General features: G+C 36.6%; 1 protein-coding gene across 7 annotated transcripts in view; it reads left to right on the top strand.

Moving 5' to 3' along the window:
- The window catches only part of DICER1 (dicer 1, ribonuclease III), an 82871-nt gene that overhangs the window by 16151 nt on the left and 52050 nt on the right, over nt 1–14670 (top strand). For 5 of the 7 annotated variants that reach the window (XR_013540809.1, XM_072986618.2, XM_020811031.3 and 2 more), the window contains exons 2-9: nt 4093–4188; nt 5180–5368; nt 8949–9111; nt 9502–9632; nt 10027–10161; nt 11368–11528; nt 11895–12063; nt 13260–13732. Coding sequence is in view for 5 of the 7 variants with exons in the window: in XM_072986618.2 (XP_072842719.2) it covers nt 5255–5368; nt 8949–9111; nt 9502–9632; nt 10027–10161; nt 11368–11528; nt 11895–12063; nt 13260–13732 (1346 nt within the window). In the remaining 2 variants the exon portion in view is untranslated. Of the gene's footprint in view, nt 1–4070; nt 4189–5179; nt 5369–8948; nt 9112–9501; nt 9633–10026; nt 10162–11367; nt 11529–11894; nt 12064–13259; nt 13733–14670 lie in introns of all 7 variants that reach the window. The other 2 variants (XM_020811033.3, XM_072986619.2) reach the window with 2 other exon arrangements.

Raw genomic sequence — 14670 nt, 5'->3', positions numbered from 1 at the left:
ACTGTTGTGGTGTGTATATCCAATTATAGTCTCCTGTCATAGTCTCTGTTGCACCCATCTTGTCACTATACAATTGCTTGATAATTAAAAAAATCCAAAGATATTATGTGCCATCAGGTCACTTGTGATGTGTAGTGACTATATCAGTTAGTGACCTCCCGAATGTCCTATCATTAACCACTCTTCTCGGATATTGCAAACGAACGGCATCTCATATTAGGTCATGCTATCTTCCTACTACTCTCCCCCTTCCCTTTCCTAGCAATAGTGTCTTTTCCAGTAAGTTCCATTCAGGCTTTACAAACTAACAGCTGTGTGTTCCTTTGTTGAGAATACAACTCATGTGAGATCTTGCTCCTTTCCTGCTGCCTCCACTTCAGAACATTTCCCAGCAATATTGCATTTTCTAGCCTGTTGAATTCTCTATATGTGCAAGGTAGGATAGCTTCAATTTACACAGTTTTGCTTTAGTGAAATTTCAGATTTAACCTGATTGAGTACCTAGCTTATTTGCCTTTCTGGTGGACTGTGGTATCTGTAACACTCACTTGCAACACCATGTTTCATATGAGTTGATTCCTCCCTTCACCATCATCCTTCACTGTCTTTCTTTTTACATAGTATGGATGATTTTGACATTGGTTTCAAGAGACAATCTTTGCTAACTCTCAGCCTGTCTTTTTTATTTCAAAAGATGAGGGAAATCTTTTGGAAAAACGTTCAGGCAAAATGTTCATAGAACAAGAGCTTGGAAATATGGCAACATTAGTTTACCTGAGAAGTTAACATATGTGTATGCTTCTCTTTTGAATATGTTGCACTTACTCAAACATTGCTTTGCCATCAGAAGTTAGGAGTTTGATTCCCAGTGTGCCTTTTTGATAGGGGCTGGACACAATGATCATAGGGCCCCTTCCAGCTCTGTAGTTCTAAGATTATTGTTATTTCATTAAGTCCTGGCAACCCTCACTCGGAACCTTAAGCAATTATTAAAAACATTTTTATTCAGATATGTCTTCCTGGGCTCTGCTTTATCTTGACTTAAAACAGTTAATGTTCAACCCTGCCATCTTTTTCTTTTTTCTATTTTCATTTTGATGCTTACTGATACTATTTTTATTTAATATTGTCTTAATTTTTACTTTGTCCTGTTATTGTTTTGTTTTGTTTTTATACTGTGTTTTATTAAACTATGTAAAATGCCCAGAGTGGCCTGAGTTACCAGATGGTTGGTATAGAAATCAAGTAAGTAAGTCAGTCCATCCATCTGTCCAAAACAACCCTTTAAAATATTTTGGCACAGAGGGACTGCAACCACATTCCAGCTGTTCTTGGTTCTCCTCTCCTCCAGAAACCACATTACAGATAATGTGATCATCTGAGATCCTAGGTATTTTGATTACTTTGTGGCTCCAAGTATTTGATGCCTAGAGAATTTGTTGAAAAACAGCTCTGACAATTGCTTTGTGTTTGGGTAAGGAATGGTTAACTGATGAAAAAGGAGTCCGTTTCTGGGGATTTTGCCCTGCTTGAGGTCTCTTTGTGAATGGTAGTGAACACAAGAGGGTATCTTGACTTACTAACATGGATGTCATCAACATTCAGGTTACCCATCACTATGTAAGGTTTGGCATCCTTTTTCCTGTAGTCAATGCAGGCAGGGTAGTGTGCTGCAGGATTGTGCCTATTTTCTGGCATTTTGAATCCTGGATACAGAAGCACACTATCTCACATTTATAAACTAGAGGGTTTTTTTTTAAAGAATTGAATATTTGTAGAAGAGAAATAAGAAAGTAGAACCATGTGTAAATCTTTCTGATGTTGGTGAACAATTGCTTTAGCAGATAGAGTAGAAAATATTTTCAAACTCTTAGGGTGATCTTTCAGACACTCGGTGTCTGTATCCTTGGCCAAAAAGAACATACAGTGGCTAATTTTGGAGGTAGTGTGTTTTTGCATAAAGATTAAATACAAGAAAGTAGTATGCCATATTCTTGGGTTTTGTTAGAGATTAAGTTGAAATTGTGCTGTCTTTGTATTACCTTCTAGGATATCTAGGTTGAAATAAAATTGTAGACTTGAATACTCTGGAAAACCTTAATAACATAATTCATAATACAAAAAAGTATTCAGAAATAATGTGTGTAGCCTAGTTAATTTTTGGACAGTTGTTGAGTAGACATTTACTTTTTAAATATTATTCTTAGTTGATATTTAAAGGCTACTTATAATCAGATTACTGGGTTATTTTCTGAACAGTTCATTAAGAATGAGAAGTACTCATTGATCAGATTTATTTATTTTCTGTTTCTTTCCTCCCCCCCCCGTACATGCAAATACTTAAAAAGATTCAGCAAAACCCACCAAATTTTACAACCTTATGACACAATTAATTATAAAATAATATTTTTAAAAATGAATAATTTAAGAACACTTTTAAAAGCACATAATTAAAACAATAATATACAGCATTATAAGTTTACAACATTCCACCTTTCTTCTGTCCATTTTAAGTGCTAAAGCCTGTCTGAAAAGGAAAATCTTTGTTCTTCACTGGAAAGACAGCTGGGAAGGGGACCATAAGAATAGGCATTCCATATCCTGGAACTAGCCATGGAGGATGCAGTCTCTAAGATCTTTGCCAACCATGTCTGGCGGGACCAAGAAAAGGTCCTGTCCCCAAAATATTAAAATCCACACCAGCTTATGCAAAGAGATGCATACTCCTTCAGATTGCCTGGATCTAAGCTATACCATAGTTCATAACAAGCACTTTGAATTGGGTCCAGAAATGGATCAGCAGCCAGTGGATACATAAAACTCTTTGTTGTCACATAATCCTTTGCTTTTATGTGTTTATTTTTAATATTTCAAGTTCAGTGATTTGGGAGGATCTCTTTGTTAAATTTAGACAAGGCTGATATGTTAAAACATTCAGAGTCCAGTAAATATTTCTGTGCATTTCTTAGGAGGACCTGCTACTTTATTTAGCAAGTAGAGCAGATGGTCCAACTCACAATTTGGAATATGAGAATTTATCATACATCATAAAATCACAGAACTGTAAAGCCGGAAGGGACCCTATGATTCATAAAGTCTAGACCCTTCCCAGTGCAGGAAATCTACAGCCATGATAGGTGGCCATCCTGTCTGCTTAAAATCTCCAGTGACGGAGAACCCACCACTGCTCTCACCCTGAGGCATTCAGTTCTTAACAATAAGAGCCATTTGACGATGGAAATCCTTCATAATGTTTAGTCGAAATCTCATTTCTTGTCACTTGAAACCATTACTTCTCATCCTATCCTCTGGAACCATGAAGAAGAAAGCTGCTCTATCTTCCACATGACAGCCCTTCACATGATTTGTTTTGCCTCTCAGCCTTTTCTTTTCCAGATGAAATATGTCTGTTCATTTTCTTGATGTAGTTTTAAAATTTGTAAAATTAATTTGGTCCAGTAAAGTTGCCTGTTGTATTTCGCCCACTTGTTCCTGCCTGTACTTCTCTTTGCCAAGAGTTGGTTGCCAGTCTTCTTGCAACAAACTGGCCTATGATGGTCATGCTCATAGGGAGAACTGGGCATAAGTGAATATATGTGGAAAACCATTATTTTGGTCATTTTTTCTTTTTACAAATAAAATTCAAATTAGGTAATGTAGTTCAGAATATTCTTCATGTAGCATTATTATGAATATTATAGTGGTTTTAGTGAGGAATGGCACACAAATTTATACAGTGGACCCTTGACTTACAGACAGCTTGACTTACAGACTTTTTGAGTTACAGACTTCTCTGGCTGCAAAATTTAGGTTTGACTTGCAGCCTGAGAATTGACTTACAGACCAGAAAAAAACCAAAATGGAACAAAAACGGCCTGTTACGGGATTAATCGGTTTTCAATGCACTGTAGGTCAATGGAGACTTGACTTACAGACTTTTTGACTTGAGAACCGCTTTCCAATATGGATTAAGTTCTCAAGTCAAGACCCCACTGTAGATAAAAGTTTTTCTTGAACAGTTGTTGAATCTCTTATAGAAACATATGGTGTTTTACCTTATCTTTTAACAGTTTCTTTGTATTGATTGATCAGGAGCTTGGCAAGAATGTGATTAGCCTACAGGTGGATATAATGGTGTCAAAATGCAGTTCAGAACGTGCGTACACAGAGGTCACAGAAATTAATACAGTAAGTCTATGGTACCTAACATGACCAGATATCCATATATGTTTAAATGTTGCAGTTAACGCTGTCACCTTTGGAAGAAAAAGCTGAACTGTTCTATAAATCCATTTTGGTAACTGAAAACTAAAGTAACAAATATAAAAATGTTTAGTCATCAATGTAATCCAGACAGAATTTTACTTTTACTTAATTGCTAAGCATTTCTCATAATTTAAAACCATTTGGGGTTCTAAAAAAGTGAACTATATTGTATAAATTATTTTTGTTCTCATTCTGTGCTGTCAGATTGCTTCCAGTTTATAGCAAAGTTATGAATTAATGAGCTACAAAATATCTTATCCTTAGTAGCACCACTCAGGTCACTATGTAAATAGAATACTTTAATTCAGAATATATACTAAATCTTGTATGCATTATCTTCACAATACAAGTAAGATTATATGTAAATACAAACATTTTAAAAATAGAAAAATGAAAGAGCAAATTAAAGACAAGAACACGCTGGCACCTTAAATACTGTTATATTTTAATGTGAGCCTTTGTGGACAAGTCCACTTACTCATACAAGCAGGATGTTATAATTGAGAATTATAAATAGCATCCTTTTTTCTGAAAGATTAAGAACAAATGAAACAATATGTTCTATCACTTGGATAGAAAACTAGCAGCATGGGCACAGAAGTTAATGATGATATAATATGCAATTAAAATACATTCTGGACACCTGGCATATGATTAGATTTTGTATGCTCCTGAATACTATAAAGTAATTCCATAAATCATTCCTTTGCTCTTGGGGGTAAAATAAAATTTGTGCCTTGAATGTTCCTTTTGGTTTGTTGTTCGAATATTCCATAGTTGTATCTGAAGGCTTACTGTTACATCAAATGTTAATAAAAAATAACTATTTCAGCATTTTTGAAAATCTGTAGATATGAATGACCAACCTTAATTCATATGGTTTTAATGAACTTTCTCTCTTCTCTTCCCCCAGCTGTGCTTGAACAAAAATGCAATGAGAGAAACACTGGATGAATGAATGAAAAGCCCTGCTTTGTAGTCCCTCAGCATGGCAGGACTACAGCTCATGACCCCTGCTTCTTCACCTATGGGTCCTTTTTTTGGATTGCCATGGCAACAAGAAGCAATTCATGATAACATTTACACACCAAGAAAATATCAGGTACAAATAACAATGCTAAGATTTTATAAAGCATAATGGAAGTGTAATCTGGATGTTTCTTGCAGACTGGCTGTATATTATGTGCATTTCTATTAGAGTACGGTTTTTCTGCAGTTCATTCTTTCTCCCATTTGGTAACAACAGAAGCAGAGAAGATATAATTACTGGTGCTTTAGGACTACTGAAAAGTCTGTTGCTCAGTTTGACATATTCTGCAATAGCTGTTCAGATGTTCAGAACTTGACAGTTAGAAAGTTTGTGGCCCTCCAGATGTTGTACTGCAACTCCATCGCCTCTCACAATGAAGTGTGCTGGCCAATGTTAGTAGTGCTGATATCCCATCTCTAAGTTATGGGCTTACCACATCACAAATGTAATGGAAGAGCCTTGGATAGGATAAGCATAGTCTTTACACAATGTGTTTAATATACACAGATGGCAATGTTCTTTGTGTGTAATATTTGGAGATCCTGGCTTCAATTGAAATTTATTCTAATATAGAAATATGAGAAAGTAGAAGAGTCTGTGTACTATTCCATTATGTGACCATAAAAGCGTTAAGATTATGAAGTATGATTATGACCATGGTTTTGGTGAAAGAGTAGCTATACTGTATTTGTAGATTATACTGTCACAATTTTAGTCAGCTTATTAAACTAGGATAATGTTTAAATACGATGAATATAGAACATCAGAAAAGTTACTATATTGGCTAGCTGACTTGAATTCAGATATTTCTGCTAAGGACATCTTGCTCACGTCTGGGTTCTTTCATTCCCTGCTTACTTGATCCAACCATTCCTCCCATTTCCCCCATGAACCCCTTTGAATGAGGAGAAAGAATGAACTGCAGCAGGCTCACCCATTGGCTTGTAACTGCAGTCTGTGTGACTGCAGTGAGGAGAGATAGCAGAAATGAATGAAAGTCAGTAGAATTTCTTTCATGTATGTGAATGGAGGTAGTTTCTGCTTGTTAATGAATTATATTGCATCCTAGCTGTTACATGAAGTGTCTTGAAAACTGATTGGTTCATAGTGTAAAACCTAAGTTGATAAAGCTGTCAGAATTTAGGAGCACACTGCTCTCAGTTTTTAAGTATTTTGGAAATTATTTTTATCCTCAAGAAATTTACTTAATTCTCAAAAGTTCACATAACTTCAGTTGCTGCAAAAGTACTAAATATTTTAGAGCTGAATTGAGCAGAACAATTTCTACATTTGTTGTAATATTTCTGCAATCTAACAAAGTTTCTTTGCAACAGGTTTTTTTAAGTATCTTAATGTTTTATTGCATCTTGCAAGTCCACCCCTTAAAATCATACATGCCTGTCTGCTGTAATTTATTTATTCCATTTATATCCTGCTTTTGCATCACAAAGCATTTACTCAAGAGGGCTTACAATCTTAGTTAAAAAACTAAAACAAGTAGAATCAAATTTAAGCATAAAATCATTAAAATAAAGTAAAACTAGCACCGCCATAAAAATCATTGAAATTGAGTAAGTGTACAGTTAAGAACAACAATAGCACAGCAGGTCAAACATCATCTGTCAGTTTTAAGACTTTTTCAATGCCCTTCTTAAAAGTAGTCAAAGTGGAAACTGATCGAAGCTCTGAAAGGAATGTGTTCCACAGTGTGGGTCAGACAGGCTTCTGTTGGTATTTTCAAGATCTTCCCTAAAGATCTTAACAGTCAGACAGGTTCATAATGAGGCAGGCAATCAATAGATAGGCCCCAAACTATTTAGGCCTGTAAATGTTAAAAGCAACACCTTGAATTGATCCTTGTTAGTAATTGGCAATTAGTGCAATTCTTTCAGTATCAGGATTGCACGATTGCCATATTTATATTTATTAACAGCCTAGCTGCTGCCTGTTGCACCAATTGAAGATCTTACTTAAATCATGCCTTGTAATTGTCAAAGCATGATGTAACTAAGTCATGGATGGGGAAAGACTGAAAGAACTCAGCATGTTTAGCTTTGAGAAAAGAAGGCTGAGGGGAGATACAATAGCATGTTTGAAATACTTGAAAGGCTGATGTGGTGTTCACCCTTATGGCACCTGCGTGTTTTGCCCTCACAAAGGTTCACATCGCATTTTCTTCTCACTACCACCAGTGGATTACCTCAATCCACAATATAAATGATGTTTGTCAGAACACTTGTCTTGTGAATACAAACAGAACTTATTTATTGAAGTGAAGCAGATTTAATAATAAGTTCTTCAGATAAATATTGTACACAAGCAAATCATTAACAGTTCTCTCAGTACATGCTTTGCTCTTGCAATATCATTATCACCTTCTCTACCTGTTTTCTTAACCAGCTTTATCACTCAGTATCTGTTCACTCTCTCTGTCTCTGACTAACCAGCCCTTATCTCTCTCTGGATCTCATCTCTATCTCTGAATCCTCCTTTTCCCTCCAAACCTTCATATAGCTACTGACTCCGCCTCGCCAGTCCTCTCATAGGCTCATGCAAATTAGCTCATGACTATGAATGGCATAAGTGATGTGGGGCGATCGTCACAGATGAGGAGGGACAGGATCTGTTCTCAGCCATCCCAGAGTGCAGGACACGCAACAATGGGTTCAAGTTATAGGAAACCAGATTTCAGTTGAATATCAGGAAAAACATCCTAACTGTTAGAGCAGTATGGCAATGCAATCAGTTACTGTATATCGAGAGATGATGAGTGTTCCAACTCTGGAGGCATTCAAGAGGAACTTAGACAACTACATGGCAGATATCCTTTGATTTGTATTCCTGCATTGAACTGGTGATTGGACTCGATGGCCTTATAGGCCCCTTCCAACTTCATTATACTATGATTCTGTGACCCTCGGAGAGACTCAGGAAAGGATGTAGTTGGTGCACTAAATGGTGTTAGGCAAAATCACTCCTTGTCATTCATGCCATCTGGAATCCAGGGACAGTGCAGAATCATTGAGTACTCCCAGATTGTAAACCTAACTTGTCAGACAGTTGCAGCCCCTTCTAGAGAAGGTTCGGTTTCCATCCCAAAGTCTGACTTTCTGCTGATCAGCAGCAACTTCATCTTATAATGTTTTAATTTCAGTTTATATTAAAATTCTTTGGTGTTTGTGGCATGCATTAATAGAGCTGGGTGTCATCAGCATATTGATGGCACTTCACTTCAAAGCTTTGAATTACTTCTCCCAGCAGTAACACAGTTAATCTATACAGAAAGGTTTTTGAGATTTCTTTTGTGGACGCCAGTTGTTGCCTTGTGTTTATTTATTTATTTATTTATTTATTTATTTTTATTTATTTGATTTATATCCCGCTCATCTGGTATATGTATACCACTCTGAGCGGCTAACTTGTTTTTTAAAATGTATTTCTGAGAGAAAGAAGATGCTTTAGCAATATAACTCAATGACTTGTTTTGTATGGTATGTCAGCACAATATCTATGACTTCTTTCATGCCAAAACAAGGTTGGATGATAATTTTATTCAAGCACCAAAATATAAAAAGCAGATACTTTCTTGATAATTTATGGATTTTTCTGTAATTAGTAAAAAATTAACCATTTTTTTAATTTGCCAATACAGGTTGAACTGCTTGAAGCAGCTCTGGATCATAATACTATAGTCTGTTTAAACACTGGCTCAGGGAAGACTTTTATTGCAGTACTACTCATTAAAGAACTGTCTTATCAGATCAGGGGAGACTTCAACAAAAATGGAAAAAGAACAGTATTCTTGGTCAATTCTGGTAAGGATATAATATAAATTAAAAATGAGAAGTGTGATAAAGTTTCATTGGTAAAACTAATAGGGAGTATTATAATTTTAAAAGGAAAAACAGTATCACGAGCAGAATGTCCTTTCAGACTGTGTCAGTTAGTACAGCAAGGTCAGAGACTACGGATGGGACTAGCATACAGAGAGACTTGCGGCTTTCGTTGTCCCACCTCCTTTTATGTTTATATGTAGGGTTCAGGCATACATGGTAGATTGTAAACAGATTCCCCATGGATACAGGAGCCCTACCATAATTTTAACACGCACACAAGTGAATTGGTGAAGGGGACCGTTATCTGAACTTTTTTCAAAATATTCCTTTTTTCTAATTCCCCCCCCCCCCTTTTTTTTTCCTGTCTAGCAAATCAAGTTGCTCAGCAAGTGTCCACTGTTAGGACTCATTCAGATCTCAAAGTGGGAGAGTATTCAAGCTATGAAATAACTGAAGCATGGACAAAGGAAAGGTGGAACCAAGAATTTGCTAAATATCAGGCAAGCTGTTTCTTGTTTACTTTACAACAGAGAACTTACTTTTGAATCAGTTTAAGTCTATATCTGTCAGTTTAATGTCAAGGATGTTGCTATTGGCTAGAAATATTACTGGGTACTTTACTGACTGATTTAATGTTTATGAAAGAATTTGACATTGTGATGTCTTTTAGAATAAGTTCAGCAGCATTTTTGTACCCATAAGGTGTCTTGTTAGTTTAGGTTTTACAACCACCACTTGGAAGACAGAACTGTAGTCCTTGGCCTAAGTCTTATTACCAAATAGTTCTGTTTATTGGTGCTGTTCAAAATTAATAAGCTTTGGGCTTTTTAAATTTTTTTGTAAGAATAACATACATTCTTTATTTTAGCTTTTTCTTTATCTTCATTATTTCAGGTTCTGGTTATGACCTGTCATGTTGCTTTGAATGTTTTGAAAAGTGAAAATTTGCCCCTGTCAAACATTAATCTTCTTATTTTTGATGAGTGCCATCTTGCAATTCAGGATCACCCCTATCGAGAAATTATGAAAGTAAGTTATGATCCAGTTTCACTTCTTTAATAACTGACCAGAGAGATTGTAGAAAGAAGACAGGTATGCATAATGTCCATCTATATTTCACTTGTTTAGGCATCTGTCATTTCTGATACATTCTTAGGACTAACTTGCTCAGATTATACAGGTACTTCTAAAAGGGCCAAAATTTTAAATGAACCTTCTTCATTTTTCAAAGAAAGTGGGCTTTCACTGTTTTTCTAGTCGTTGATTAATAATATGTATTACTTTCACCATGCCACAAACTCCTATCAGAGTGTTCATACCATGACTCCCTGTGCAGTGAGTATCTCACTTGTTCTCATGGCATATGCTTTTCCATTGAAGAAATAAAGAGATTTGTCCTGTTTCAAAGGATCAGGGAAGGATGAAGCCTACTCATTTGCTTAGTGGATGCTGCTAAAGGAGTGGAGCCAGTGTATGTTATTTGTTCCCTTAGTCCGCAATGTTCCTTGTATTGGGGGGCGGGAAAGAAAACTTGGAAATGCTGACCACGAATTTCAGTGGTGCCAGAGCCAAAGAGCCTGTTTTGTGTTTCTGGAGACTAATACAGGCAGAATATACTTTGTTATCAAAGAATATCTTACAGTAGAGAATTAGATGCTGTATTACATGTTGAAAGGCTTCCTTTACTCTTTCCATTGAATAAATTATCAAAACTTTTCTTCCCAAATGTTAAATGAAAAACTGCAGACAACTGAATGAATAGTCATTATATTGCACAGATCAGTAAACAAGAGTCTACCCCCATTTTGCAAAGTATGAACGTTAGAGTGGAGTGAAAATAGTTGCATGCATTTTCCCCCTGATATAGCCTGAACTTATAGGCTTTCAAGACAATTATACTACATAAACATGTCAACTTCTGCTTATATCAAGAGTGCTGGTACTCTCAAATGTTAACATATTAGAGTTTAATAACATGTTGATACTTCAGAGTAACAATCTTGTTATGAGATTTATTGCTGATAAAAGGCCTAGTAGGTAACTCTGTGCAAGGTATATTTTTTGATAGTCAATAAATCTTCCAATTTCTCTCCTGTATCCCTTTGGATTTTTCCCCATATTGGAAAAGGAGATGCAGTAATTACTTTAGTCCTCTCCACTCCCATGGATTGGGATGCTATTTCTACTTCAGAGCAAAATTGATGGTCTTGTACAATGTCCCATTTTATTTTTCAGCTTTGTGAAAGTTGCCCATTGTGCCCTCGAATTTTGGGATTAACAGCTTCCATTTTAAATGGCAAGTGTGATCCAGCCGAATTAGAAGAGAAGATTCAGAAACTGGAGAGAATTCTAAAGAGCAGTGCTGAGACAGCAACTGATTTAGTGGTGTTGGATAGGTATAACTTAACTGTATGAATGGTATTAATAAAAAGTGCTATTGCAAAACAATTTATTTCTGTTTGTTGGCTTCAAGTAGTTTTCAAAATGTTTCAGATGTACTTTACATTGTTTTGATAAAGTCGGATCAAGGTGATCTTTGCAGCCCATTGGCTTTTAAAAGTAAGATACATACCCTTATACCTCTAACCCTACCTACCTACCTACCTACCTACCTACCTACCTACCTACCTACCTACCTACCTACCTACCTACCTACCTACCTACCTACCTACCTACCTACCTACCTACCTACCTACCTACCTACCTACCTACCTACCTACCTACCTACCTACTATGTTGACAGATTTTTCTTTATCCCAAAGGTATACTTCTCAGCCATGTGAGATTGTGGTGGATTGTGGACCATATACTGATAAAAGTGGCCTATATGAAAGACTCCTAATGGAGCTGGATGATGCACTCAGCTTTCTGAATGATTGCAACATATCTGTACAATGTAGAGAGAGAGATTCTACCTTAATTTCTAAACAGGTATAGCCTTGTGGTATATCTATTATTGTTCTTGCATTATGTGATTAGTTAACTGAAGTTTGGCTCTGCTTACTCGTAAAAACTTTTATTCCTTCCTTCCATCCAGAAATATTTTTTAGTTTTCCTTTTAATCAGCCTGTCTAGTTGTTTGTTTTCATCAGTATTAGCCACATTGGAAAATCAGTCACAAAGGAAACAATTAAAACTGGAAGGGAAATCTTCCCTTTAAATAAGAGATCACAGGAATGCTGGGCATTTGCTGCAGAATTTTGGTAGCAAGTCACAGCACAAATTTTGAGTGGAGAATCACAGTGCTATTTTTTGGCGGTGGATATTTTCTTGCGGGAGGAACAAAAAATGGCTTTGGGGAGCATAGTTTATCCACCTCTGAAGTTAATGAACCCTATTTGATGTGTAGCCTGTTTTTATGGCAGTATCCATAGTAAATAGTGATGTACAGCTTTCTTATAAACTACCATATTTCTATACTAAACTGTAAGCATTCATATTTTTAATATGGCTACCTGTTCAACTGGTATATGTTATTATCACTACAATTAGGTAGACATGCTGTGCATCTCTAACTCGTCTTAGGGTGTGTATCTGTGCATATGTCTTCTTAAAATGAAATTTACACATACTGACTGTTTCTTTGCAGATTCTCAGTCATCCAAGTGAGGTCATCTGGAAGTTGAGTCACGGCAACTGGACTTTCTTATAAGGTTGAAACGTTTCACTACTCATCCAAGTAGCTTCTTCAGTCTGAGGAAAGTTGGTAGGAGAGACTGTCTCCTGTTTATCATGCTGCCCTTTCATCAGTCCCCAGAAAGATCACACACACCAGAAAGACCACTATTAAGGACCCCTAGTCCTTTGTCTATATAACCTATTCAAACCAGGGGGAAGTTAAACCAGTGTGGAGGATATATCAGCAATCTCCTAGAAACTCTCAGACTGAAGAAGCTACTTGGATGAGTAGGAAAACGTTTCAAGAAGAAAGAAAACTATTTGCCATGATTCAAATATTTTTACCCCACCTTTCTCCTTAAAAGGACCCAAGGCAGCTATTAGTTTGTCTACAGAAAGGGAAATACTTAGAAATTCAGATTTGTTTTTCTTTATATGTATCTTTAAGATGCAGTGCAACCTGTGTGAATTGCTATTATGCTATGCTAAACTGAATAATTCATTTGCAGATACTGTCAGACTGCCGAGCAGTGTTGCTTGTTCTGGGACCCTGGTGTGCAGATAAAGTAGCTGGAATGATGGTGAGGGAGTTGCAGAAGTACATTAAACATGAACAAGAGGAGCTGCACAGGAAATTTTTATTGTTTACAGATACTTTCCTAAGGAAAATACATGCACTCTGTGAAGAGCACTTCTCACCTGCCTCACTTGACCTGAAATTTGTAACCCCAAAAGTAATAAAACTGCTTGAAATCTTGCGTAAATATAAGCCCTATGAACGACAACAGTTTGAAAGCGTTGAGTGGTATAATAATAGGAATCAGGATAACTATGTGTCTTGGAGTGATTCTGAAGATGATGATGAGGATGAAGAAATAGAGGAGAAAGAGAAGACAGAGACTAATTTTCCATCTCCTTTTACTAATATTTTATGTGGAATTATTTTTGTCGAAAGAAGATACACAGCAGTTGTCCTAAACAGGTACAGTTTAAAAAAAAAATTAAATTCCAAAGTGTTGCTTACTAAATAGTATTCATTTTGAATAACATATGAAAATACGTATATATTTATTTATACCTTTCCCTTTACATAAGTAGGTTATATGTACTGAGGCTGTGTAGAATATGCTGCTTTCAGCAGGTATAAATTTGTTGAATTGTTCCAGTAAAAGTCAAAAGTGGAATCTGGTGATCTCCCCCTACCAGTGGAACACAGCTGGCCTCTTACATTTCTCATATTGGCTCGGAAAGCTTGCCTTCACAGAAGGGTGAATGTGAATTGAGGAGGAGGACAGAGGGAGTTGTGTTGCACAAGCTAGTTGACATTCCATAGTCAGTATAGCAATTGTTTGCAGAGAAAAAGGAAAACACTGTGGTAACTTCCTTGGTTTTTTTCCACCATAGCAAACAAGTACTGCTGGGAAACTGAAAATGCAGCAGCATCCAATAGGAACTGATGACCTCAGAGTAAAGCAAGGACTAGATCAGGCGTAAGGGATTTTAATGGGGATAATGTTTGAACTGATCCACTGAAAAGTCACGTATTTTTCCGTGTATAAGATGACCCCCCTTTTTCTAACCCCAAATTAGAAAAAGCAGGGATCAAAGGGCTCCCTTTTTGCTGAGCCCCGTACCTTGACAGCCACTTTTCCTCACCTTTTGCGAAGGCACAGAGTTTAGCAAAAAGGAAGGGGAGCCGTCAGTGTCTCCAGCGCACCCTCACCTTTTGAGAAGACATAGAGGTTAGCAAAAAGGGAACAATGGCGAGGGTGCGCTGGAGCCATAGATGGCTCCCCTTCTTTTTTGTTAAAGCTCTGTGCCTTTGCAAAAGGCAGTGGTAAAGAGCTGCCTTCTGTGTATACAACAACTCTCAAATTTTTCTCAAATTATTTAAGGAAAAAGTATTGTTTTATACATGGA

The sequence above is a fragment of the Pogona vitticeps genome, chromosome 1, assembly GCF_051106095.1.
Source record: "Pogona vitticeps strain Pit_001003342236 chromosome 1, PviZW2.1, whole genome shotgun sequence".
Taxonomy (NCBI): domain Eukaryota; kingdom Metazoa; phylum Chordata; class Lepidosauria; order Squamata; family Agamidae; genus Pogona; species Pogona vitticeps.
Note: the sequence above shows the minus strand (reverse complement) of the source record. Positions and strands in the feature narration are given on the sequence as shown.